This window comes from Meriones unguiculatus, chromosome 14, assembly GCF_030254825.1.
Source record: "Meriones unguiculatus strain TT.TT164.6M chromosome 14, Bangor_MerUng_6.1, whole genome shotgun sequence".
Taxonomy (NCBI): domain Eukaryota; kingdom Metazoa; phylum Chordata; class Mammalia; order Rodentia; family Muridae; genus Meriones; species Meriones unguiculatus.
Genome location: NC_083361.1, coordinates 18037411 through 18064574, shown reverse-complemented (window position 1 = coordinate 18064574; position 27164 = coordinate 18037411). Strand labels below are relative to the sequence as shown.

The 27164-nt window shown below is 47.4% G+C and overlaps 1 protein-coding gene across 2 annotated transcripts in view; it reads left to right on the top strand.

Moving 5' to 3' along the window:
* Prkcb (protein kinase C beta) overlaps positions 1-27164 on the top strand; it is a 324942-nt gene that overhangs the window by 138186 nt on the left and 159592 nt on the right. For both annotated transcript variants that reach the window (XM_060366899.1, XM_060366900.1), the window contains exons 4-5: positions 23308-23419; positions 23866-23994. In XM_060366899.1, the coding sequence (XP_060222882.1) occupies positions 23308-23419; positions 23866-23994 (241 nt within the window). The remainder of the gene's footprint in view (positions 1-23307; positions 23420-23865; positions 23995-27164) is intronic.

Sequence of the window (27164 nt, the reverse complement as noted above, 5' to 3'; positions counted from 1 at the left end):
TTGCATCAGTATTTATAGCGATTGGAATTTGGAAATGACTCAAGTAACGACTGATGAATGCTTATGTAAGAGAAATCTACCACATCCTCATAATGGAATCCTGGCCAGCAATTATGTTTCAGTGTCTGGGGTGACAGAGCTGGTACAGATCTTGGCTGAGCCCGTTCTTACACGGGTTTGTATGCCTTTCAGAACGAATCAAAATGCATACCCAAAGTTTGCACACCATTATATGTAAATTATATTTTAATCAAGCCATGCCGATTAAATGTTGGTGTAGGAATAGTGTCATTATTTATCTCTTTTAAAAAGCCGGTAATTAACTTTAGAAGCGTGTGAGGCATCACAAACATGACGATGTTGTATTTATATAGTATTTAAAATATTGTTTACAGTATTTTAGACACGCACCATTTACTATTAGACATGTAATACTCAATATACAATACGAAGCAGTCGATACACATGAAAACCAGAGGCTGCGTTTCTTAAACATATAATTTGGTGGTGGCTGTGAACTCTGCTCACTGGCCATAGTGGCACATGTCCATGATCTCATCACTCGGGACTGCCTCACCACTGAGGCAGGAGGGTGGCAAGTTCAAGGCCAACATGGGCTACATAGTGAGACCCCATCTCAAAAAAAAATTCCGCCTACTTTCTTCCTCCAGTTTTTGCACACAGAACTCTGAAGGTCACTTGGGGATGCTCTGAGGCTGGCCCCTATAGTTGTTAATTTTTTTTGGGGGGGGGGTGCTACTTCACCTCTAGCATAGACTCGGGCTCCCAGTTTGATTCAGTCAAGACTTAGCACCAATGGAGTCTCAACTGCAACAGAAGTACTGTGAAGAGGCTCCTAGGTGCTCTTGCTATCCTGCTGTCTGGGAATGCTCAGTTCCCATAACTGAGAATCTCTTAATGTTCCCGATAATATTCTAATCATCCCTGTGTCATAACCTCAGCTCACCCGTGGCTCTCGAGAGGGGCAAGGAAGTCTTGACTTTGCTAGGCTTGGTCCCATCCATTACGGTATGAGTGGCAGGGAGGGAAAAGGCTTACCTCTTTCCATGTGGTAACGTCCAGTTTTCTAGCTCAGGAAAGCAACCTAACAGCTGCTCTCCTCTGAAAGCCTGCATTGCTCTACTTTACATAACACCAAGTTTGGGGGGTGGGGTGCATTTGCAGCTCATTACTGGCGAGGAAGCAACAGCTAGGGCTGAGATGTCACCTTTTGGCATCACTGTCACCTATACCAGAACAGCCATGATACTTTCTCAATGGGGGCCACACAGCTCAACCAGGGTGGCGACCTCTTCTCCTTCTCTCCACCCCACCGACTCTCATCCATCTATTATTTATCGACATCAGAAAGCACACCATCTTGCTAGAATCACGTCCTGTTTATGTAACACTGCAGTCTATGGCTTCTGCATTCACAGCCAAAATACTTAGTAACCAAGTTGTGTGTTTCCCAAATGCCAAACAGATGCCTTAGAGGGGTGGTGTTGGTGCAGGTGTCTGGAGGATTGTCCTATCTAGGTCAGGTATCCAAAAGGTTGCTATCCGTGCATGTTTTTCAGGAACTCTCAAGGGCAGGAATTAGATGCACGACCAGCTGTGCAGGGCAAAGAGGGAGCCCAAACTCTCAAGCTTGTTTCTGTATAATGTTTGCCAAGAATCTGAGGCTAAGTCAGCCTCCTCTCAGGAAAGAACCAATTAGTCTGTAAGTCATCTAGCTAGTGTCCCCCAGTTTCCTGTAAATTGTAAAGAGATTTAGAGATGTGCCCTCCGCATGTTGACCAGATTCTAAATGAATCCATTTTTCTTTCTAGATCTCTGTTTCTTAATTTCTTTTGGAGTCCAGGGAACTGGGGTGGTGGTCTGTGGCCCCAGAGTTCTACAGAAGTTCTATTACTAGTTAAGAGACATTGGGTCAAAACTGCCTTTACTTATCTGGAGTGAGAAGAGTCCATTGGCTGGGATCTAACGCACTTCCGAGTGTTGAAGGGAATCTTGAGCAGTGAGTGAGTCAGCTCTATCTGTGCTTGACTCTTGTGTCATTTTGGCCCTAAACTTCAAAATGGTCGCAGGAATTGAGGTTATTTAGTCAAGATGATGTTCCCTAACTAATAAGGCTTTGGCTTTTAAGGAATTCCCTCCAAGATGAGGAGCTAGGAAGCTTTCCAAGAGAACGGAGGGCTTGCTATGGAAAAACAGAAGCAAGATGTCGAATGGAGCAAAAAATACCATGTACCCACTATAGCTTCCGGAAACTAGGCTGGAGAAATGGCTCAGTGCTTATGAGCACCTACTTCTGTGGCAGAGGACCTGAGTTCAGTTCCCAGCACCTATATCAGGGAGCTCATTACCACCTCTAACTCCAGCTCTAGGGTATCTGATGCCCTCTTCTGGAGTTTTTCTCTGAATAGACACACGCATGCGTGCGTACGTACATACATACATACATGCACACACACACACACACACACACACACACACACACACACACACACACCTTTAAAAAGAAAACAATTTCTAAATGCTACTTTTATTTTCTCCCTTTTCTCTTTATTTATTAACTTTTTTAAATTTTTTTTTTTTTTTTACTTTGTATCCCACCTGTAGCCCCCTTCTCATGCCCCACAGTATCACTTTACCTCTCTCCTTTTCCCCAATCCACTGATAGGGGATGTTCTCCTCCCCTACTATCTGATAAGCTTATCAGGTCTTATCAGGACTGGCTGCATCATCTTCCTCCGTGGCCTGATAAGGCTGCCCCCACTGGGGGAGGTGATCAAAGAGCCAGCCACTGAGTTCATGCCAGAGAAAGCCCCTGGTCCCCTTACTAGGGACCCCACTTGGAGACTGAGTCTATGGGCTACATCTGAGCAGGGGGTCTAGGTTCTCTCCATGCATGGTCCTTGGTTGGAGCGTTGGTCTCTGCAGGCCCCCTGGGCCCAGATTTTTTTGGCTCTGTTGGTCTCCTTATAGAGCTCCTGTCCCCTCCAGGTCTTTCTATCTCCTCCTCCTTCCATAAGATTCCACGCACTCTGCCCAAGGTTTGGCTATGAGTCTCAGTATCTGCTTCGATACCCTGCTGGGTAGATTTATAGATGCTACTTTAAAAAACTACATCCAGTGCCCGGGATTACCTAGGTAATCTATTAAAAAGCCCGAGAATCTGGGTTTTTGAATTATTCTCAAGGAATTCTGACGGGTAGCTAGGCAATATGAGAACAATACAGTGGTTCCAAGGCCAGACTGATTGGGTTTGACTTTCAGGTTTGCCTCTAACATGAGCTAGCTTCATAACCCTTCACCTCTGTTTCCTTTTCTGGAAAAGGAAGGAAAGAGCTCTGGCCTCAAGGGATGCAGGTGGGGATTAACTGAGAAGAAGCCGGGAGGGAGCTTTCTCCCCACACCCTGCGTGCTGTGCATACAAAGTAAGATTTCCACCAGTGCACCTTTGAAGTCTTAAGTGGCGCGTGTGCATTCTTATCTTGGGCATGACACACATCCATTCTGCTACCCACAAAAGAGAAACCCAGAGCCCTCTCCCATGGTGTGCCTGGGAGCAGGACCTGAGAAAATGAGGGTATTGTGATGAGGCGTGAATGCAGTTTCTTTTGAATGTCAAGTGAATTCCATGCTAGTCTGCTCTGTGGGCTGTGGGCCGGCAACAGCCTCTGTGGTGCAGAACAATCTCACCAAGGTCAGAGTGAACTCCTTCTGCACACCTGTCGGTCCGTGACTGCCACAGAGACTGGGCTGCATGCTGGGGAGACAGGAGCAGGTCCATAGCTCTAGAGCAAAGGGCAAAGATGAGAAACCAGGTGTTTCTTCTGCTCTCTTAGAGCAAACCCTAGCTCGTGAATAAATGATTTCAGCTTCTCCTGGTTAAGGTGGGAATGGGGCCAGAGCAGAACTTGACTCATAGCCTGATGAAGGCAATTTCCAGAAGCCTTTTTTGCCTCTGAGCCTGACAGTCCAGGGAAAAGGGGAAGGAGAAACAAGTCACTTGGCCCTGGAGAGATCACTGGGTTCTGGAGGCATGAGACCTTATTTCTCATCTTTCTGTCTTTGACCTTCTGTGTCCCTGAGGATTCCCCACCTCAAGTGGTCCAGAATTCTGTCATTTAACAAATTAGGGGCTGGGAGATGGCTCAGTGGGCCAGCATGCTGGCTGAGTCCGGATCATTAGCACCCATGTAAAAAGCTGGGTGTGGCCGTGCCCACCCTACAACCCCAGTGCTGTTGAAGGGTGCAAACGGCAAGATCCCTGGAGCTTGCTCATCAGCCAGCCTCACGGAGAAGAAGGAAATGGGCAAGCTCCAGGATGAGTGAGAGAGCCCACCTTTTGGGCGTAAGGCGAGAGTGATAAAGCAGGACGTCTAATGTCCTTCTTTGGCCTTCAATGATAGGCAAGGGCATATGCGTGCGCGCGCGTGCGCGCGCGCGCACACACACACACACACACACACACACACACTAATATCAAAGAGCCAGAATTCATTGATACAATTCTAAACATGTTACACACCATAACTCTTCATTCTCCATGATACATTAGAAAACAAGTTCTCATTTTTATCATCACATTTCACACATGAGAAAATCGAGCTCACCCAAGGGATTTATCCAGTGACACACATGGCAATGAGGAAGCCCACACTCAAGCCTAGGTCGTCTGGCCCTCAGCCTTCTTACCTAGCATCCTAAACTTCCTGGTATCCTGGACAAACCCAGTTAAAACAGCAGCGGGTTGCTTCAAGAGTTTCCTTTTCGCATGTACTACCAAGGCTGGCGATCCACAGTCTCAGGCCCTCTGGGTCCAGATACAGGTGGCGTGTCTCACTACTGGACAACAAGATTTACTCTCTGAGGAATTTAGAATTTTGACTCAAAGCTACCAGCTTTAGGCTGGGCCAGTCACATACTTCTGAAAACTATTTATACGTGAAAAGTATCAGGGCTAGATGAATTCCCGCACAGAGAACTTTTCTTTATATTCATGAGCCTCTTATGTTTCTTCTGGTCTCTACAGCTCCAACCCTATCCATCAAGCTAACCACTACCCAGGCAGCTAGCAGTTTGCCTGTTTTCCCCTAAGGCAGCTGTTTTATTTTGCAAAGAACATTTCATAGATTGAGTGTCTTACTAAAGCTGAGGTGTACAAGAAATTACTATTGACTGTGGAAAACCTGTTGTGAACCAGGCCTCTAGAGCTTATTTGGCTGGCTTGATAGGCACTCTATGCCTATTGATCGTAGCTACTCACTTCTCTCTCAGCCTCTAGCAGCCCGTCTTATACTCTTTGATCCTGTGCATTTGACTGTTACAGACACTTCATACAAAGGGGATCATGCAGTACTAGTCCTTCAGTGGTTGGTTCATTTCGCTTAGCATCGTGTCTTCAGAATTCACCTATGTTATATCTATCAAGTTGCAGAATTTTCTAATCTTTTATGGCCGAGAAGTGTTTTACTATATGAACAAATCACAGTTTCTTTAGCCATTTTTTTGATCACCCATGGACACTGACATTTTCTGCACCTTGACTATGGTGGCTAACGTTTCAGTGCAGTGAAAGTTTTGAGCTCTGCAAGATCTTAATTTCAGTTCTTTAAAAAAAATTAATTTTATTTTATGTGTGGATATTTTGCCTGCATGTATAAATGTGCACTACCCACGTGGTTGGTGCCCACAGAGGTCAGAGAGGGCATCAGAGTCCCTGCAGGTGGAGTTACAGATGGTTATAAACCACCAGGCGTGTGCCGGAAGTCAAACCCAGGTTCTCTATAAGAGCAACAAGTGCCCTTAACCACTTCGCCATCTCTCCAGCTCCTTAATTTAAGTCCTGTTGTAGAAATACCCAGAACAAGGCTACTGGACCATATGGCTGTCCCATTTGTGTCTGTGTGTATGCGCATACATATGTGTATTTACATGTGGAAAGCAGAGGACACCTTCAGGTGTCATCCCTCTTCAGGCACAATCCGTCATGCCCGAGAGACAAGGTCTCTCACTGGCCTAGGACTCACTGACTGGGCTAGGCTGTGGGCTGGCTGGCTAGCAAGTCATGGCCAGCCACCTTTTTGTACCTCCCAAGCACTGGGATTACAAATGTGTGCCACCATGCCTTCTCTCTCTCTCTCTCTCTCTCTCTCTCGTGTGTGTGTGTGTGTGTGTGTGTGTGTGTGTGTGTGTGTGTGTGTGCAGGTTCTGGGCATCAAACTTGGGTTGTTATGCTTGTGTGGGAAGCACTTCATGGGCTGAACCATCTCCCCAGGCCTACAGCTGATGCCATTTTTAACATTTTATTGGACCTCTTTGTGTGTTTGTGGGCTTTAGGCCTTGTTATACATTTCTCTGAGGAAAGTACACAAGTGACCAAGAAGCCTGTAGAAGATGCCCAAGTTTAAGCAATGAAAATGTCATGAGAAAATCCACTAATGTGCATATTAATTCAAACATCTGAAAGTGTAAAAGGTTCAGTGTTGTCGTCCAAGAAATGCCAATCAAAACAATGCTATGATGTCACTCCATACCCACAAGGATGAAAAAGATGAACAATACTTTAAACACCCCAAAGGCCCACAGGCGAGGACGTGGAGAAGCTGGAGTCCCTAAGCACTAGAGAGGGGAGTGGGAGATGGTGCAGCCACTTACAGACACGTCTCTGTGACTGAACTCTGTAAAACTGTGCAGCAGAGCTGTGCTGTGTCTGTCGGCTCTGCTCAAAGCCTTGTGTGGGACCGCGTGACTTTGTAAGGATGTATGCTATTAATCAGAATGTCCAACTTCAAAGCCAGCAGGGGCCGGTCAGGAAAGTAAACGAGCCGAGTGTGATGGTAGGAGTGCCCTCCTGGCCCTCACACCCTGCCTGGAAGCCAGCCAGCTGTCGCCTCGTTCCGTCCTTTACTCCAGGTCTTTGTAGAACCGTGCTCCAGATTTCCCAGCTTCCCCATTGAAGCCTGCAGTTTCCTGCAGTTAGATAGAATAAATGATTTGAGAATCACCACTGTAGTGCTCTGCCTTATTTTTAAAATCAGGGTGTCATGTAGCCCGGGATGCTCTCAGATTTCCTGGTTAGCTGAAGGTGACCTTGAACTTCGAATCTTCCTGCTTCCACTTCCTGAGGGCTGGGATTGCAGGTGTCACCTCCACACCCAGTTTATGGGGTGGTGGGGCTTGAACCCAGGCCTTCGTGGCTGCTAGGCCAGCACTCTACCAGCTGAGCTACACCCCTTAGAATCACGATGGTGTAGTTTTTAAAGATAGTCCTGGGCTGGAATCCTCCACGGACTTTACAGTTTACAATTTCTGCAGGTGGTGACTGTCAGCGGAGGATAGCTCAGGAAAAAAAAAGAGGGACATGCAAACTCAGTTAAACCGGTCACTTTGGGGCGACGGAGAGAGGTCTGTCTTCTTTCCTTGCCGTTGCTGAGGTTTGAATGGCCTGGGCACCTTCATTTTCCTGATGCTGGAACACAGCAAGGTGACATCTTGTATAGTGTCCCTGCTGTGGAAAGCATCCTCCACGTGTCCAGTGGGGTCCGCAGGAGCATCCCTGTCCGCTTGTCTCCTCTGTAGGCTCTGTGGGGAGGAATATTCGTCACCCTGAGCTTGCCTTTGTCAGGGACAGCATGGCAACCTGCTAGAACTCACCTTCCCTTCCTGCACTCAGCCAGTTGCCTACTTTCCTAATGAGACCCTTTTACGTACACCTTAAAATTTAGTCATAGCTTTCTGTTGATCTATCCGTCTAGTTTTTGGCAGTGCCGGGAACCGAATCCAGAGTTTCAAACATGCTAGTTTCAGACATTCTACCCCTGAGCACCACCTCCATCCCGACTCTAATTGTGCATGTGGCATATGTGCATGTACATGCAGGTGCACACGCCTGTGTACGTGTGTGGAGGCTGGAGGGGGTGTTAGGAGTCCTTCTCTGCCACCCCGTCTTGTTCCTCTGCAACAGGATCCCTCATCGAACCCATAGACCTCTTGGAAGCCAGGCACCGCCCAGTGTACCCAGAAACCACACTCCAGCTTCTTTGCAGGTGGAGTCACCTCACGTCTTGCATCTGGGTGGTCCCCACTTAGTTGGGGAGGGGGTTTCAAACCGCATCCCTCAGCCAGAATCCAGCAGCTGGGGGAGCTGGGTCAGGAGCAGAGGGGATGGGCATGCATGTTTTGTGGCAGTGGAAGATTTGTTTATAAAGTGAGATGGTTGTCTGCTTCAGTGTGACTGTTTCCTTAAGCCACTGTAGGCTTTGAGCAGTGCCTACACAGACAGGCCTCCCTGGGAGAAGGCGAGCACTCCAGAAACAGCCTTGATCTGAGGTCTGAACTACTAATAGGGGAAAACCCAGCAGCTCCTTTTGTCTTCTGAAGGAGGAACTGAGACCAGACTTTGGAAGTGACTTATTCAAGATCACAGGCGTCATTTGCATTAAACTAACCTGGGTTAGGTGTATGTTCCATAGTGGTTAAAACACTGGAAACAATAAAATTGTGATTTCATGAGTCTTCACAGAACTAGAAAGCAAGAGCATTTGTTTATCACATGCAACCAACACATGGTGCTCAGTGTGTGCCGGGCCCTGTGCTGGGTCCCATGAACCCGGAAAGTTCTCGGAACCCCATGAGAAGTCTGCGCTGCTACTATTATCATTTTAAAATTTGGGGGGAGAGCCAGCTGTGGTGGTGGGTGCCTGTAATCCCAGCACTCAGGGAGGCAGAGGCAGGCAGATCTCTGTGAGTCTGAGGCCAGCATGGTCTACAAAGCGAGACCAGGACATCCAGGGCTACACAGAGAAACCCTTTCTTGAAAAACAAAAAACCGAAAAACAAAACAAAACAAAAATAAATGGGGAGAGGAGGCAATATCTCTGCACACAGCCCCACTACCCTGAATTTGCTATGTAGCCCAGGCTGGCTTCAAACCCATATTTCCACCTTAGCCTCTAGCGTGCACAAGCCGTAGGCACATGTCACCATGCCTAACTTTATCATGTCAACTTCAAAGGCAAGGAAATGGGAGCACAGAGACGTTAGGGGACCTGCCCCAGGTCACATAGCTGTTAAGTCATGGAGCTGGAAGTAAATCTCAGTCTGGCCTTTCCGGGCATGCCGTTAAGGTTCCTCATCATGGCTCATCGCTACATGGAACTAAGCCCAATGCCAGGCAGGAAGTCACTGGGCCAACTTCAGACATTAACAACAGAGAGGAGGTGGCATCTCATTCTTCATAACTTGGAAGCACCCTCGGAGCTGGACCTTCGTGGAAGTCGCTTAAAGGCGGGACTAAAGTCACTAGGTTAGCTTGGAGCTTGCTCTGCCTGCTCAGCCTTCCAGAGGGACTATAATCCATGTATATAAGCCAGTGCTTCATTATGGCCTAGCTAATGAGCTGAGAACACTCATCACAATGACAGCTGTAAAGCCCGGAAGACAGGGGTCCACCAGGAAAACTACAGGAACAGCAGCCGCTTACTTCTCCCAAGCTTGGTCATGCCATCTGCTTAAAACATTGACCCCTACATCACTCTTCCGCATTTTAACGGGCACTGGTTACAATAACATGACCAAAATGCCATTTTAAAGGCAACAAAATAAAATAAATTAAAAAGAGAAAACACATAAAAATAAGATTTCAGTCCTAACTGCAAACGGTTTAGTGTACTTTTTTGAAGGGACAGAAAGAAAGGTTCAAGGTATTTCTAACTATATTGTCATCCTCCTACCCCACCATCTCTCCCCCGTTCTCATGGTTTGCTCAGCTGCAGCACTCAGCTCTGCCAGCCTCTTGTCCTCAGTCCTGACTGGCTCACTTCCTTCTTTGTAAGTTATTCAGCACTGAGGAGAGCATGGGTTTGGATGCTCTAGCGACAGTTAGCTGGCACTGTTGTTGCAATTCTTCTAGAAGGGACCTAAACATATGTATGCTGAGAATCACATCACTCTCTAGGGTTAATCAAAACTTTAAAAGTCTAAGGAGAAAAAAGATAGCCCAGAAAACTTGTAACGTAGCGGGCATGCTGGGGAAGGGTGGGTGGTTAAGTGTTTTGAGATGCCAAGATGTCACAAACCTATCATATATTAAAATTGTATGTTTGGAGGTAGGAAGAGAGAGATCACTGGAGCATAAGAGAAATTTAGAAGTGAACAAAAGATCCATAAGAAATTAGCATGTGATAAAAGAGACATTTCAAACCAGCAGGGAGAAAGATGTATTTTCTGTGTGTGTGTGTGTGTGCGCGCGCGCTCTTGTGCACATTGTAACAACTGGCTAAACACTAAGGAAGGAAGGAATGTCTTTTCTCAGAGCTCATATTAAGATGAATTCCAAGGGAAATCATGATCTTAGAATAAAAGATGGAGAATGTGGAGGGACCAGAAGTAAACACTGGGGAGGACTTTTTAATCTGAGAGTAGGATAGTACCCAGAAATCTATGCTTTATTACACGCGCACATATGAAATTATTCATACAAATGACACACATACAATTATACCTGCATATCACACATGTGCATGTACACACACGTACCACACACTCATACATAAGCATACACAATCAAACACGTACACATGGAAACATATATACGCATACACCCATAAACGCACACAGGATCAAATACATGCAAACACATATACACATGCACCCATAAACGCACATACACACACATACCTCCCAACGGGCTCTACACACTGAATAAAGATCATCAACAGGATTAAAAAGCAAAGAAAGAACTAGCAAAATGCCATACTGTGTGAATGAACACGTAATAACCTTAATTAATACACAGGAAAATTCGTTACAAGTAATTGGAAAGAAATGAACTTGAATTTAAAAATGTGCAAATAGGGGCTGGGGAAATAGGGGCTCAGTGGAAAAAGTGCTTGCCTAGCCTGTGGAAGGGTGTGGATTCCATCTCTGTTACCACAAAAGGGGAAGGGGTGAAGAACAATGAAAAGAAAACGAACAGAAGCAATGGACACTAATTCAATGTGTATTTCCACCAGTTAGGCAGTTCCCATGAAGATGTCTCAGCAAACTCTCTTGTTTACCTAGGGAATTTGGTCTTATTATTTTGTAAGTCATTTCCAGGTGAGGGAGTGACACCCTGAAAGGGTTGAATAATGGTCCCTGAGTGAAAGAGCTAACTGAGGAAGGCAGGGCGAAGTCTGAAGGCAGCTATCCATTGACCCCGATGCTGACTGACCGTGTCTGTACAAGGGCCCAGGAAGTCATCTGTAGAGTTCCACCGCGTCTGTCTACACGGTGGAAACTCATCCTCAAAACTGAACAATTAGTTACCGGGAAGAGGGAAGGGCTAAGAGCCACCGAACACCACGCCTACAACCTTTTTCACCCTCTATCGGTTTTAGTCACTCTCTCTGCAAGAACAAACGCAGCGCCCCCTCTTCCCTGTGGCGTGTGGGTGGAATTACAGCTTCCGGCTTCTCATCTGCTGTGCAGCCATCTCAGCCCACCCTCGTCTCTGTGAGGTCTCTTAGCTCTTTTGTCTTCTGGAAACGGTTAGCCTTTTGTTTGACGTCGGAGGCATGGAGGTGTTGGTGTATTTCAGAGTAAAGTACTCAGATGGGTCTTGAAATGTTCTAACGGATTTAAAAACTGTAGAAAAATGGATATGAAGAAATCCATGTCACTCTTCCCTGCTTCGGGAATAAGCAGTTTTATTAGGTTTTCTTGCATGTGTGTGACTCCAGAGTTTTACATTGGTGCCAATGGCACGCCTTTTCTTCTGTGTTTCGGAGGGATAGCTAGGTCCTGATGTCCAGACTATCTTCCTGTAACTTGACACAAGCTTGGATCATCTTGGGAGAGGAAACCTCAGCTGAAGAAATATCCCTGTCAGATTCGCTTTTAGGCAGACTGGTGGAGCATTTTCTTGATTCCTGATTGATGCGGGAAGGTCCTGCCCACCGTGGATGGTTGCCACTCTGGGTCTATAAAATAGCGGGTTGAGCAAGCCACAGAGAGTAAACCAGCGAGCAGCATTCTTTCATGGCTTCTGCTTCACTTCCTGTCTCCAGGTTCCTGCCCTGACTTCCGTCAGTGGTACAGTGTCCACTGTAAGCTGAAATGAACCCTCCCCTCCCCAAGTGCTTTGGGTCCTGGTGCTTCTCAGAGCAGAGGAAGGCAAACTAAAAACACCCACATTGACCTCAAACTTTTGATTCTCCTACTTCAGCCTTTCAAGCGCTGGGATGACAAGGGTGCACTCCCAGCTAAAATATACATATTTTCTTGCCTCTCTCACATTGCTTACACAAAAGGTAGATTACACTTATTCTTGAGCATCTTAGGTGGTTTTTTTTTTCCCTTCAGTTTTCCAGATTCACTTAAAAAAATAATCTTTGCTGTGTGGGTAGCTTATGATAACCTGTGCAAGGCCCTGGAATTTCTTCTCAAGTACCAACATTATGTAACATGAGTTTCTTTGATTCATATATTATAGGCTATATATGTGTACCCCCAGATCACATGACACCTCATATATATATGATATACGGATATATATACCCACAATTCATGTCTCAGTTGAAGTGTTTTTGGTCATTTAATGTCATGAACTGATTTACAGTTTTGAGGAAACATCCCTTGCAGCCTTTGCATGCCAATGCAGTCCTACTTGTGCCCAAGTAATATCGCCTGTGGCTGCATTCACTAGGATTCATTGAGGCAGCTCCCACCAGTACTGACTTGTCAGGGGTAGTTTTCTGCAGTTTCTCTCTTAACCAAGCTAGCACCCAAATACTTGAGACTGAATTACTGTATTTGTCTAATAAGCTTTACAGCACAAAAACTGAGCAGTATGTCTATATTAACCTTCTAAAGCTAATCTGGCTTCCCCCCAGCATAAATCCCTGAGATACTAGCACTTTATGGCTTTCTCTGCTCCAGCTGCTCCCTCCTGATGTCTCCTGGACCTCTCAGTTTCCATTTTCTCCTCTAATGCCTCCTCCTGTAGCTGGCAGGATGTCCAGCCCTATTCTGCTTAGTGATTGGCTTTTAAGCTGCTTTATTGACATATCAGGGGACAATTGGAGAGCAAAGTTTAGACGGGAGATTCACAGAGCAAGGATTGCAACAAGATATGGGGGGTGGGGAGAGAAATCAGAATTTGAATTGTAAGACCAGGGATCTCACAGCTCAGGAGTTCAAGATCGTGCCCTTCCCAGAAACTCCCCCAGACCAAGACTTGTTGCAAAAGCAAGAGGTTTATTAACCATTGTACAACGGGGTCACCCCTGCCGGTCAGCAAAGAGTGGCACCAGGAGACAAAGGCCTTTAGGTTTTTAAAAGAAAAATTGCGGGAAATTTGAAGTTGCAGTTTTGGCAATTTAGGATTGGATGAGGAAGTTATAAAGTAAGATAATTGGTTAGTCTTAGGTGCTCAAGCTTGGCCAGTCCTGCCAAGTGTGGATGCAGCTGCAATTTAAGGTGGGGGTGGTTAGCTCATCCTTGAAGATTAGGGGCTACAGACTTTTGTCTGGAGGTCAAAAGCTACTCAGAAGAAGTCTAGGTACGTTGCTAAGAAACGCTATCTCAAGGACAAGGGTCTGGTCCTTCTTTTGCTGAGTGAAGGTCATTGCTTGCTTGCCCTTTTTTTATATCTGTCCTCACAGATAGGGTCACATTCCTTCACTCTCTGGAAAGGTACTAAGAGGCTTTAGCTTAACCTGGACCTAAAACTCAAAACTATAGGCTTTAGAAGACATATAGGTTACAAAGTTAGTCTAACCCTTTCAGAATCTTCACACAGTTCAAAATAACATTATGCCTCTACTGGCTGACTTATTCAAAATCATTTGTCACAGCACGTAGAAGCCTGAAGCAGGAGGATCCCTGTGAGTTTAAGACAAGCCAGGGCTACATAGTGGGTTCCAGGCCAGCTCCTGCTCCAGGAAGAGATTTTACCCAAAGAAATGGAGGAGGAAGAACAGGAGGAGGAAGAGGAGAAAGAGGAGGAGGAGGAGAGAAGGAAGGAAGAGAGGAAAGAAAGAAGGAAAGAAAGAAAGAGAAGTCCAAGCTAGAATCATTTGCTGTGACCAACAACCAGACTGTGAGGGCAGTCTGGATCTGACATTTGTCACCCCATTGTCTCCAGGGTTGATTTGGCTCATGTGGCTGACTAGGCAGGTGTCTCCTTCCTTCCTCACTGTTTCAAGGACTTCCCTCCCAAAGCTACTCACTCAGTACAATAAATAGTTCCAAACTGTTCCCTGAGAGCCACACCAACAAGCTTCTCTACCAGAAACATATACACTTGTCTTTCTAGAGCTTCTAAAAACTATTGGGATAGGCATCTTAAGCATCTGATTTTAAGAATTTCATTTTATTTGAGCCAGGCACAGTGGTGCACACCTGTAATCCAGAACTCAGGGAGGCAGAAGCAGGAGGATCTCTGTGAGTTCAAGTCCAGCCTGGTCTACAAAGTGAGTCCAGGCCAGCCAAGGCTACACAGAGAAACCCTGACTTAGAAAACAAAAAACAAAACAAAACAAAAAAAAAAACAAATCACACTTGAATGTGTATTATTATTTGCACATTGATCCCATTTTTAAGGAGTTTCTCTTTAAAATGCCGTCTTAGTTCCTCTTCTAGTGCTGTGAAGAGATACCATGACCAAAGCAACTCTTAGAAAAGAAAGCATTTAATTGGGGGCTTTGCTTAAAGTTTCAGAGGGTTAATCCATTCTCATCATGAGAGGGAGTGCGGAGGCACAAGCCACAGTGCTGGAAAAGTAGCTGAGAGCTTTACATTGTCAGCCACAGGCAGCAGGTGTGAAGGAGAGGGAGGGGGCGAGGAGGAGGAGGAGGAGGAGGAGGAGGAGGAGGAGGAGGAAGCACTGGGCCTTTGAAACATCCAAGCCCACCCCTATCAGCAAACCTCCTCCAACAAGGCCACGCCCCCCAATCTTTCCAAACAGTGAGTGCATCAGCTGGGGACTAAGCAAGCAATATGTGAGCCCCCAGGGAGCATTCTCATTCAAGCCACCACAAACGCTTTCCCTGAAATAAAAATGCCATCAAGGATAAGTGCTAATGAATAGTGTTAAACATTGTACGTAGATAGATGTACTGGGTTGTGATGGCTCCTGACTGTGGTTTGGGAAGTTTGTCTGGTAATTTATCCTCCGTAGCGTAAGGGGAGAGGAGCTAACGCATCCCTGATGGCAGGCCTCCCTGCTGCTGAGATCCTTGTCACTGAAGTCAGTCTGTAATGAAGGGCTTCTGCTGTTATGGACAGGGAACCAGAGACTCTGAGAAGTTAAGCACATTGCCCGTGGCCACACAGCTTACTCAGAGCATGCGTCCTTCCGTTCTAGAGTGGTTCTAGAGTGGTCTTCAGGTCAGTTTAGCCCCACCCATCTGTTTCTGCTTCTTCTCACTTCAGGGATACAGCTCTGAGGGGCTTTCATGGCCTGTGATGTTCAGGAATAACAGTCTCTAAAGCTGTGTTCTGGTGGGGTGTGCCCTGGTGGGGTGTGTCCTGCTGCCCCGATGGGGTGTGCCCTTGTGCTTTTTTCCACCTCTGGGCTTTTTCATAGCTGCAGCTTTGCCCAAACCCAGCTGTGCTGGCAGGACGCAGATCCTATGCTCAAAGCCACAAGGATAGATACCCTTTCGGACTGGGAAAGGACTTTTGTTAGGTTTGGACTCAGAGGCCCAAAGCTTTATTTTATTTTATTTTATTTTTTATTGTCTCTTACCTGCGTTTCCTCTTCTTTGGCTTCCTGTATCATGAGTCCAGTGAAAAGATGCCCCGCTGTGTGAGACATGCCTGTCCTTTGTTCCTAGGGACTTCATTTCTTTAAAAAAAAAAAAAAAAAAAGGCCCAAGGAGGCTGGAGAGATGACTCAGTGGTTAAGAGCACTGGGACGCTCTTCCAGAGGACCTGGGTTCAATAAATTCCCAGCACCCTCCTAGCAGCTCACATCTGCCCGTAGCTACAGTTCCAGGGGGTCTGAGACACACACACACACACACACACACACACACACACACACACAGAACAGCAATTAACATAAAATAAAAAGAAACAGGTTTGGGCCTAGTGAATTTTATTAGGGTTATTTCCAGGTGGGTGGGAGGTGATTTAAAAAGCCTGAGCACCATGAGTGGCTATCGCACTGAGGGACATGCCTCTTCTCCCCCATCAACCATTCACTGTATATAAATCCCCAGGGAGGGGCGAGGTGTATCCCTTTGTGAGGAAAGGGCACCAGACATCCCTGTGCACACACAGGTAACCTGTGAGTTCTGTTCATGAGCGCTCTTATTCAGCCGTGTCGGGGTCAGAAGTGCGAGGAAACTTGGCAGCGCAGCTTCGCTGCTGTTTGTTCTGGCAACAGAGCTCCTCGCACACGAACATTAGGGAGAGAGAGAAATCCAGCCAGGATGTTGTGAAAACAGGATTCCCTGTGGGAGAGGAGGCTCTAGGGACGCTGGACAGCAGCGGGGTGCAACAGTGCTGAGCCTGTTTCTGAAAGCCTTTGACCTTGTGTCTGGTAGGATTATTGGCAACTTAGAAGACCTGTGTTCGCACCCAAAGGACTGTGGGGGGGTGAAGAAGGCTGTTATCCTGCGAACATCACGGACTGAGGTCTTCAGGGCCAAGCGCAAAAGGAGGAGAGAGAAGCACACAGGGCGGACCTCAGCGGGGAGTCACAGGGACTGCGGAAAATGGGAAAGCTCAGCTCGTGAGGGAACCACCACTCAGAGTGTGGAAGCGTGTGTCCACTGTCATCACAATTTGTGATTTTTTTTTTTTTAAACGGGATAAGGAAGTACACATTGTACCTGACATGTTATGACTTTTATGGGGAGGGAATTCTTTTACCTGGCTAAGAAGCACCACAGTATTAGCTGGTTTGCAAGCTGGAGATGGCTCGCAGGCCCCAGACTGTAACCTACGAGCATAGGGGAGGAGGCAGGCCAAGAATCAGGCATGTTAAAGGCATTCAACAGGGCCCGAGAGATGGGGGAGTAGGGCAGAGAGGGAAGCTGTGCCTTTGAATTAGATCAGAGACAAACTTGTAGGGAGGGTTTGACTTCAAGGCTGCATTACAGATGTATTAGTCAGGGTTCGCCAAAGGAACAGAGCTGATAGAATGAAGATGTAAAGATATATGAATGTATGAATGTGTATATATATATGCATATATGTATGATTTATTAGAGTGACTAACGGGCTGTGGTCCAGATAGTTCAACAATGGCTGTTGCATACTGGAAAGGCCAATAATCCAGTATTCACCCAGTCCATGAGGCTGAGTGTCTCAGCAGCACCAGCCTGGCACCAAAGACCTGGAGGATTCCCAGTGAGCTGCCAGCCTCCAGCCTACCTTGGACTCTCAAGGAAGTGGGTTCTAACATCAGCAAATGAACGCCTTGTCAGCAGGATAGGTGAACTTGCCTGTGAGACAGACACAAGCAGCCAGAAGGCAAAGTTTCCTTCTTACATGTCTTTTCATCTGGGCTGCCACCAGAAAGCATGGCCCCGATTAAGCGTGGCTCTTTCTTCTTCAAATAATCTGATTAAGAAAATCCCTCCCGGATGCACCCAGCATCTTGGGTCTTTGTAGATTCCAGATGCGGTTAAGCTGACAACCAAGATCAGCCATCATTACTGTCCCCCCAACCCCCACCTTCAGAGCACACCTGAACCAGCTTGGAGCTACAAGGGTCCTGACCTCTACCTGCCTCCAACCAAGCTGCTCAGCAAACTTGATGCTCCACCCATGTGTTTACTTCTCCCACCAGCTATGCCTCAGGGTGTGGATACCTCAAACGGAAAACATGGCTGCCGGCATTAGCTCATACGGGAGTATTGGGCTCACTTCAGTGTGGACAGACATCTTAGTAGGTTCTCCTTGAATCAAGTCCCTCGAGCCTGTGAGGGTAGTTTTGTACCAGGCAGTGTCACATGACAGGAGGGAGGAGGACAGAGCGGATCGGAAGATGCCACAGCTTACCTGGACAGTCTCGGGGGTGGGGGTAGGGGATAGGGAGAGCTGGTACTTAAGAGGGTGAATCCTGGTGGAAGCTAAGGCAAGGGATTGAGGTCAGAGGTGCCCCCCCCAAAACCTTCCCAGAGACCATAAAGGGTCTGGCAAGATAGATCAGCAGATAGCGATGCTTGCCGACAAGTCTGGTGACTTGAATTTATTCCTGGAAGCCTGATGGTGACCGGAGAAAATGACTTCCCTCAAAAGCTATGCTCTGAATTCTACACACCTACACATCCAATATACAAAATGGGTGCACAAGTGATTCCTTAAAGCCACGAAGAGGGCGAGGGGTGTGGCTCGATTGGCAGAATGATTGCCCGACATGGATGATACTCTGGGCTCCATTTTCAGCGTCACATGAACCAGGCATGTTAGTATACCCCTGTCATCCCAACACTTGGAAGATGAAAGAGAGGGGTATCAGAAACTCACAACCATCCTTGCAGAAAAAATAAAAAAAGGAAAGGAACCATGATGAATAATGAAGTGAACTCTGCTCCACGATTGGCCTAATTGGCTTTCTTGTGCCCTGTCTGGCTCCAACTCATCTGGCACAGCCCTCTACCGGTCATTTTCTTCACGTAGCGTGCGCCCGGCTCCAGGGTATGGCGGTTGACAGTGATGACTGTAGCCTCAGCGCTGCCGTAGTAACTCACTCTCCTCTTGCTGTGTGCCAACCATCAGACAAAATGCTTCGCCCATGGAAGCTGGGACATCCTCCACAAACCACTGTATCAGTTAGTCTCCCATCACCCCCTACTCTACAAGGGGGTAGCACATAGCACGCACCCCTAGTGATGAGGGTCAAGCAAATCAGTATGTGATAAATCCCCGGGCGCACATGCTGGCACACATAAATGTTAACTCTCAAAGACTGAACAGTTATTGAACACCTTGTACGTGTCAAATATAATACATGCCTTGGGGATACGGTAGGGATTGCGAGAAATTCCCCCATGTTGCTTGCAGTTAAGCGTGGGTGAAATGCAATTTAAACATGCAATTACAATTGAGAGATTGAAACACTGTGTTGGAGAGATTTGGGAGGGCAGGGCTGTTGTTTGTGTGTGTGTGTGTGTGTGTGTGTGTGTGTGTGTTTTCCTCTCTCCCGCGGTTAGAACGTGGCTTTTGTGACAGTGGGATATCCTCTCTTTGCTCGAGGCTGACTCCCAAAGGCCTAAAGACAAGCTGGCCTGTGGTAGAATTTGCTGGGTAGATGAATGAATAAAGTGCGGTTTTAGCTTTATCTGAAAGGTAAAGTACTGAGGAATTGACACTGGGCGCTGAGGAGACAAAGCAGGGTAGTGTTGCATGAACACCTCCATTGAACAGGTGCAAGAGGCCACCTAGCTGCCTTAGAAGGTACCATGGGGCTGAGGAGATGGCTCAGTCAGCAAAGTGCTTCCTGTTCATCTCTGAGTTTGCCTACAACTTTATTGCTGGGAAGGTGGGGTTAGGGGGTAGGAGGAGCTTCTTGAGCAGGTGGCTGGAATCAGGATGCTCCTGGCTCAGTGTGCTTTCCATCTCTGTAATAAAGACCGTGACCAAAGGTAACTTGATGCAGAAGGATTCACTCCACTTTGGAGGTTGCGGTCGTCATCAAGGGAAGTCAGGGCAGGAACTCATGGCCAGACCTGGAGGCAGGAACAGAAGCAGAGGCCGGCCATAGAGGGATGCTGCTTTGTTTGTTATGTATCTCAGCACTAGATGCTTAGGGGTGAGCTGGGTCCTCCTGCATCAATCACAAGTCAAGAAAATGCCCCACAGATAGAGTTGAAAATGTGTGCTGAGTCTTGATTTTGCTTGGTTAGAAAGTGCTTGGCCTTTCCTGAGGTCTCCTGAGAGGACACTAACGTGGAGAAAAGTTCAAAACCAGCAGAGGAAATTCACAATTAGTTGAGATTTGCACCCCGTATTAAAACAGAGCTCAAGAGGCTCTGGGGACTCCTTTTTATATACAAGGTAGGTCTAAGGAAAGTCAAAGTCTAACTGAAAACTAAGCCCAAACATTAATGAGGTCAACGTAGCAAAGAGCTAGGAAAGGACCTCAAGAGCTGAGAGAAAAGAGACAACTTAACCTTGACCGTGGAGTTCAGCTGGCTTCAGCCTCTCACACCAACTTTTTCAGGGCCAGATGTTAGGTCTGGACCCAGCAGCTTCATGAGAGAGGGCTTGACGGCAGTGTGCCTGCTACTCCCATGCACATGGTCCACTCGCTGGGGCAGGACAAGCTCAGCAATTCCCTCCTTAGAGATTAGGTAATGGTGTCAGGGAGAAGCCCACAGGCAGATAGATAATGGTCATTCATAGGGGTTGCTTTTGGGGAGGTTGAAAGCATCCCGTTCCCATTTTTAAAGGAGATGCTCAAGAGGACACAATGGGAACCGTCCTACAGCAGAGACAGAGGACTCTTCGTTAGGAACGCAGTGTGTGGCAGTCTTTTTGTTCCGGAATGAGGCAAGCTGCTAACTGCGAGGCTTGGTTTTCCTACGGTGATTCCCAAGCACTGCATTTGTAATAGCGGAGACAGCTGAGAGTTAACCGAGCTGAGACACTGAGGAGGCTAGGTGGCTCCTGGGCTCCTTGAACATGGTCTGAGTTCTTCTGGTCCTGCTGGCCAGAGCAGAGTGGACACAGCCTTTCAGATTTGGCTATTCAGGACTCTGTAAGAGCCGATAATGACAGAGGGCTGCAATGAAAGAAACTAACTCATAATGAAGATGCAGGGCACAGAAACCTATGTGACTGAGGAACTTTGAGAGAGCCCTATTAAAATACGTTTATTGTGTGTGCGCAGATGTTTGCATGTATGCGGACATATATGTGTGTGTGCTTGTGGACACCAGAGGCTGATGTCCAGTGTCGTTTTCCTTCACTCTCTACCTGTATATTAAGCCACGATTGCTCCCAGAACCTAGAGTTCACTGGTTCTGGCTGTTGCTGCCCTAGGAGGATTGGCATTATAGGTGGGCCACCGTACATACTTTATTATGCACAATAAAACCCGCCCCAAACGCTGCTCAGCCCTTTCCCCATCCTTGGCGCCTAATAAACACTGATTTTTTATTTTATTTTATTTTATTTTATTTTATTTTATTTAGTCTCCCTAGTTTTGCTTTTTCTAGACTATTCTATAAACAGGATTGTATAGCACGGAGTCCTCTGTGCCTGCTCTCTCTCTCTTCACATAAGCCATCTAAGATTCATGAACGATGCTGATGGTCAGGGGTTCATTCCTTAATTCGGAGAATAGTGTGTGAGCCTAGTTCATTGAGATTTGCTTTAAAGCCTAAAACAGACCTCACAAAGGCCCTGGGGAGTCCTGGTTTACCCACAAGGTAGGCTTAGGGAAGTCAAATCCCGACTGAAACCCAAGTCTTGACCTTTACAAGCTCAATATATCAAAAGGCCCACGAGGGACCAAAAGTGAAGATGTATCTTCCTGTATCCATTCACACACTGGAGGATGTTTGGGGTATTTCTGGGTTTTGAGCCATTATGAACACAGTGACTGTAATTTCACATATGGGTTTTTGACAGACATATTTTCCTTTCAACTGGGACTCAGAGATGGCCCATCTATGTTCAGCTCTGAAAGTAACTGCAAGCCCACCCCATCTTGCACCCAGTCCTGCCAACAGCATGAACATTTCCAGTATGTTCTCACCAGCATTGATACCTTGATATGATCAGTTTTAGTTTGAGTTTTAGTTTGTTTTTTTTTTAAGAAGAGTCTCCTTGGACAAGCCACCCGCCACTTCAAAAACAATGGCTACCTCTTGCATTTGTTTGCTTACTCGTTCACATTCTGTCTGTGGGTAGCATAGAGAATTTAAGGAGACTTCTGTCCCTGCATAAGTAAATCATGTGACTAGTCATGTGACTAGATGAATGGCTGGAGGACGAGAGGGACAGCAGGCCGCAACTACGAGGTGTCCCACGAGGACTTGGTTGGAACCTTCATCCACAAAATTAGCTTCTAGGGTGAAACAGCTTTGCCCTGGGTTTGGACAAAGAAGGGCACCCGAGGAAGGATGGGCACGCAGAGCAGAGGCAGGGCGTGTGTGAATGCAGGCTGGGAATGGGGTACACACATGCGCCCAGCGCTATGCGTGGGTACAAGGGCACACAGCAGGGGAGTGGTGACGCCAGTGTGAAGCTTGTGTTCACTGCTTGGCACGGTTCAGGTGCTCTGCTCTCGACACAGGTTAATCCATTTATTTTTTTCCCACCAATCTCATACTGTAATGATAGTCTTAACGCTGTCATTACCTACATTTTATGGACAAGGAAACTGAAGCAGAAAGGGAGAAAATAACTTGCCCAAAGCCATTCAACGAAGAACAGCGCTGGCTTATGCTCCGAAGTCTGGCCCTGTGTCCTCTATACCTTACCACCAGTTTGTCATGCCCGTGCAAGTTCAGGAACCGTGCAAGCCACTGTAATCAATAAATATCACATATGTAGACCTCTAGATACAGTGACCCGAGCAGGGCAGACACGAGGTTTTTCTCTTGGGTCAGCCCCAAAGGACAAAGTCCAAGGCTGATAGCCTGGCCCTGTTCTTCTCAGAGTGGCTCCACGTTTGAGTTCAAGTTCACCAGTTACATTGTTACCACCTTCTAGCCAGAGAGGAGAGGAAAAAAGAGGCAGGAGGCACCTCCATGTTGGTTTTAATGAAATGACCCAGAAGCTTATACTTCCCATTGATCAGAACCCAGTCCCTCGTTCACGTCAGGCTACAAAGGAAGCAGGATGTCTGGTGTCTAGTGAGCAGTAGGTCCTCCGCTACAGTTCAAGAGCTCTGCTGTGAATGGGGGGGCGGGGGAGGGAAGCCAAGCCCCCTCTGCCACAGCTCGCAGACTCTCCCTGGACTTTGAAGTCTGTTCCCTGGGGATGAGGAACTGTCAAATGATCTGTAAGTGGAAATGTGTTTGGTTAGACTTGGGTTTAGATCACTCCAGAAGATTGCAGAATGAGGGGATGGGTGGAGATAGGAGTGGGGCTGGAGCGACTGCTAAATGCTGGGATGCAGGTCAACCCTTTAAATGCCTTTTGGAGATGGAGCTGGACCAGTTGTCTGTCCTATGTACTCACCCACCTGACCGCACCTGTCTAGTATTGAGTATGCGCTCCGGCGATGGTCCCCACAGGCATGGCAGGACCTGGCTCAGTCCTTGAGGAGTTCTCCGGTGGTGGCGTTCACTGCAGAGTCCTCAGCCCTCCTCACTGACGGTGCCTTCTTTGGTCTGTTTCTCTCAGGACCCCCGGAGCAAACACAAGTTTAAGATCCACACCTACTCCAGCCCCACCTTCTGCGACCACTGTGGGTCTCTGCTGTATGGACTCATCCACCAGGGGATGAAATGTGACAGTAAGTACTTGCCAGAAGCCAGGCTTACATCCTAACGGCCACACTGTGTCCTTCTGACCCTCTGGGTAGGACGGGCACAGTTAACCGTTGCCATGTACCGAGCTCTCCTCCAATAACAGAGACAGTAACATCCTCTCAGAGAACACTTCCCATAAGCCACCTCCCTGCTGCACCCACTTTTCAGGGACCTCGAGCTATCACACATCAGTATTTTAAAATCAGGAGGTGTCACACTTAAGTCTGCCTTCCTGCTGATGGTAAGCATGGGACAGTTTGACAACATTGCGAAAGCGTTCCTGTAGGGTCTACCTGAGTGGGTGTGGCGAGGGGACAGGAAGGCACCAACTGGCCCAGGTACAGCTGGTACCTGAAACCCCCAGCCTGAACCAGCCCAGGCCCAGCCTGAACCAGCCTGAGCAGTGACCTCCCTCTCTCTGCCCTCACAGCCTGTATGATGAACGTCCACAAGCGCTGCGTGATGAATGTCCCCAGCCTCTGTGGCACGGACCACACGGAGCGCCGCGGCCGCATCTATATCCAGGCCCACATCGACAGGGAGGTCCTCATCGTTGTCGGTAGGTGGCTCCTCCGAGGCTCCCGCGCTGCCGCCAGAGCTGAGTTCCACGAACATGGGGGGAGGGGGGACAGTGCACAGGCAGGTCGTAGGTGCATGGGTGGGGGGGGAAACACTTGTTACCCCCCTTTTTCTACAGTGAAAGCCTCAGACTCAGGACCCTAAAGGCCACATTCTCAGGCCCTGGGGGTGGCTTTCTTAAAAGAAATATAATAATTGTATATATTTGTGGGCATGGTGTCTTTTGACACATGTACAATACGTCACGATGGAATCAAGGGAATTTTCACAAATCTTGGCACCCCCTTCAAAACATCTATGTGTTCCTTGCGTTGAGGACGCTCAAAGGACTTGGCATTTCACAGAATCCTTTTTCTGCCTCCCATTTGTTCTCTCGGTATCTCCCGGAACGTGCAGTCCCTGTGCTCTCGTTCAGATAGCAGGGAAGGCATACTTGCTTCCTCCCCAGACTTTTCCAGTGGGAACACAGAGTCTGGATGACCGACACCAAATTTGGAAGAATTTATGTCTTCAAGAGGGAGAGAAGGGCTGTGCACTCCAAGGAACTCCCCCTGTCCTTGGATAGAGTTGAAAAAAATTTTTAACCTGGTGGGAGCTGATAATAAGATAATAACTATAATATTCTGCATACTTATCGTGCGTCTGAACTAAGAGGAAGAAACAGTGTGTTAAAGGATGGAGAGACACAAAGGGCAGAAAGGAGGGTCTGTCTGACTTTCTGTAGTGAGCATTCATGACGCTCAGACAAAACAGGAATTCATCTGTGCTGTACTGGCAGGTACTTACCCATTAGCTGTGGTAAAACCAGCTCAGAACTAGACAAGATGGCATGATAATTTGAAGGAATCGTCTCTCCCAAGCTTGTGACACAAACCTCTGTAGACTTATGTAACTAATTTGGATGAACAGGGCATTCATCATGGAAAGGATGGATTTTCTAAGTTGGCCAGTTTCTGAGGCCACAGAGCGGTACAGGAGCACTGAGGTGCTGAGCCCTGGCTTGGTCAAGGGCTTGCTTAAACCGTATAAAAGTTGAAAAATAGCCCTGTAAAATATAACTCCCTTTTGAAAGGACCATTTGGGAAACCCTGTGACTTCTTAGAGAAGGCAGTTTCATCAAGAGATTTTTTTTTTTTCTTTCCTAAGCAGAGGCCAAAAGAGGAGGCAGTTGTCTCTCAGTGATTATGGGGCAGGGATGGGACACAGAGACAATCTTAAAGTAACAAGTTCAAGGGAAGCCTGCCCCGCCTCTTCTCCTTGGGTGCCTGAGAGACAACGCTGAGGCTCTGTTGCCACCTAGTGGTACAAAATGGTTACCGTGGCAGCCACGCGTATAGAGCGTATTTCAATCCACAGCCCTTTGAATCCCCGGCACCGTCTTGCCAAGTATCTGTTATGTTCGTTTTATGAATGTGACAACTGAGACACAGAAGTGATACTTCTGAGTCTTCTCACCACCAGTGATGCTAAGATGGTAACTAACATGCACGAGGTTTTTTTTTCTTTTTTTTAAGGTTATGTAGAATGTTCATCATGATGTGAAAGTGCAAGGCAACATAGTGTTTAAACACGAGGTAGCTCCAAGGGGTAAACACTATCCTTCTACCCGCCAGGAAACAGGTTCAGCAGGAGCCCGCTTCCCGGCGAGGTCTGTTTGACTCTGAAACGCTCTCCTATACACACCAGCTTACTGCGTTAGCTCACTTTTGTTCCTTTGCTCCATTTGCCACTAATTTCCTTTCTGCCTTAACAGTAGTAGCTCTTAGGGGAATCCCTGGGGAGTCTTTGTGATGATTCGAGGGCACAGGGTTCTTCTGAGCTCAAGGTCAGACGCTCTGCTTCACCATGCTAACGACTCTCTGGCTGTCCTGGGGCACATCTGTGGCATCTGTTGCTACAACAATGAAGTGCCACAGGCTTTTATTACTGCAGAGTCCTGGAGGTCTAGATCGAGGGTCAGTAGGGTTGTTCCTTGTGCAGGGCTGACAGGGACTCCAGTACATGCTTCTGGTGGTTGCTGGCAATCTTTGGGTTTCTTGGCTCTACCTCTGCATGTGTCCTTTGCCCTGCGTCTGCTGAGTTCAGACGTAAGCCGTTGGATTGCAGCCCACCCTAACCTTGCATGACCTCATCCTCACTTAAGCACATCCCCAAAGACTCTATTTCCGTTTAAGGTCATGGTCACAGGTGCTGGGATGTAGGCCTGAGCTCATGAGGTTGGGGAATCACAATTCAACTCAGTAATGGAAGGTAAGAAAGTTGGGGCTCCCTTAAAGTTCAGGATGAGATTTTTCATACTCAGGGTCCCGAGAGTCTTAATTAAATAGCCGCAAGCAATTCAGTAGTGTCTGTGTCTTTCTCCCGAGTGTGGAGCTGTGAGATTGCTCAACGGACTAGTGTTGTTGCCCTCACAGGCCAGGAGAGACCACGGCTCAGCAAAGCTGCACCACTTGACCAAGGCCACAGGCAGGGCAGAGATTCTCATCTGGGCCACTGTGTCACTATGCCCGGCTAAGAGTTCCGTCACAAGTCAGGCACAGGCTGTGCTGAGCGTGGCCTTGCTGACTGATTCGGATGCTGGAGTTAGAGGTGGTGTGGGATGTCCTCAGCAGTTCTGTCCTAGAAGTGGCCCCATGTTTTACCTCATGGAAACCCTAGAAGCATTTTTTAGGGTTAGAACTTTCCACTGGCCGCCTGGGATATTGCTATCAGACCTGGACATCATGTGCTATTCAGAAATCCAGTCTCTCCCTGTGCAGAGAGAGAGAGACAGAGGCAGAGAGACACAGACAGAGACAGAGAGACAGAGAGAGATACACAGAGAGGTTTTCTTCCTTCCCTGGCTACTGAAACCCAAGTTTTCTATCTACTCTGTGACTCTTATAGGCTGTGACCAGAATGGAAATCTGGCTGGCTCTTCTCCTGAGCCCCACCAGTAGGGTTCCTAATGTCTTCATAGCACACAGCTCTGATATAGCGGTGCCACTGCGCATCCACAGTCTCTCCAGGAATCCACGAGATGGTGGCCTTGTGTGTGTTTGTCTTTGCCATGTTTTCGTCTCCTGGCATTTAACTCTTTCCTTTGACCTCCCCTTGTCTTAGTCACTCACAGTGGAGTGGACTTGAACTTGGACAGTTACGGTTTTGTAT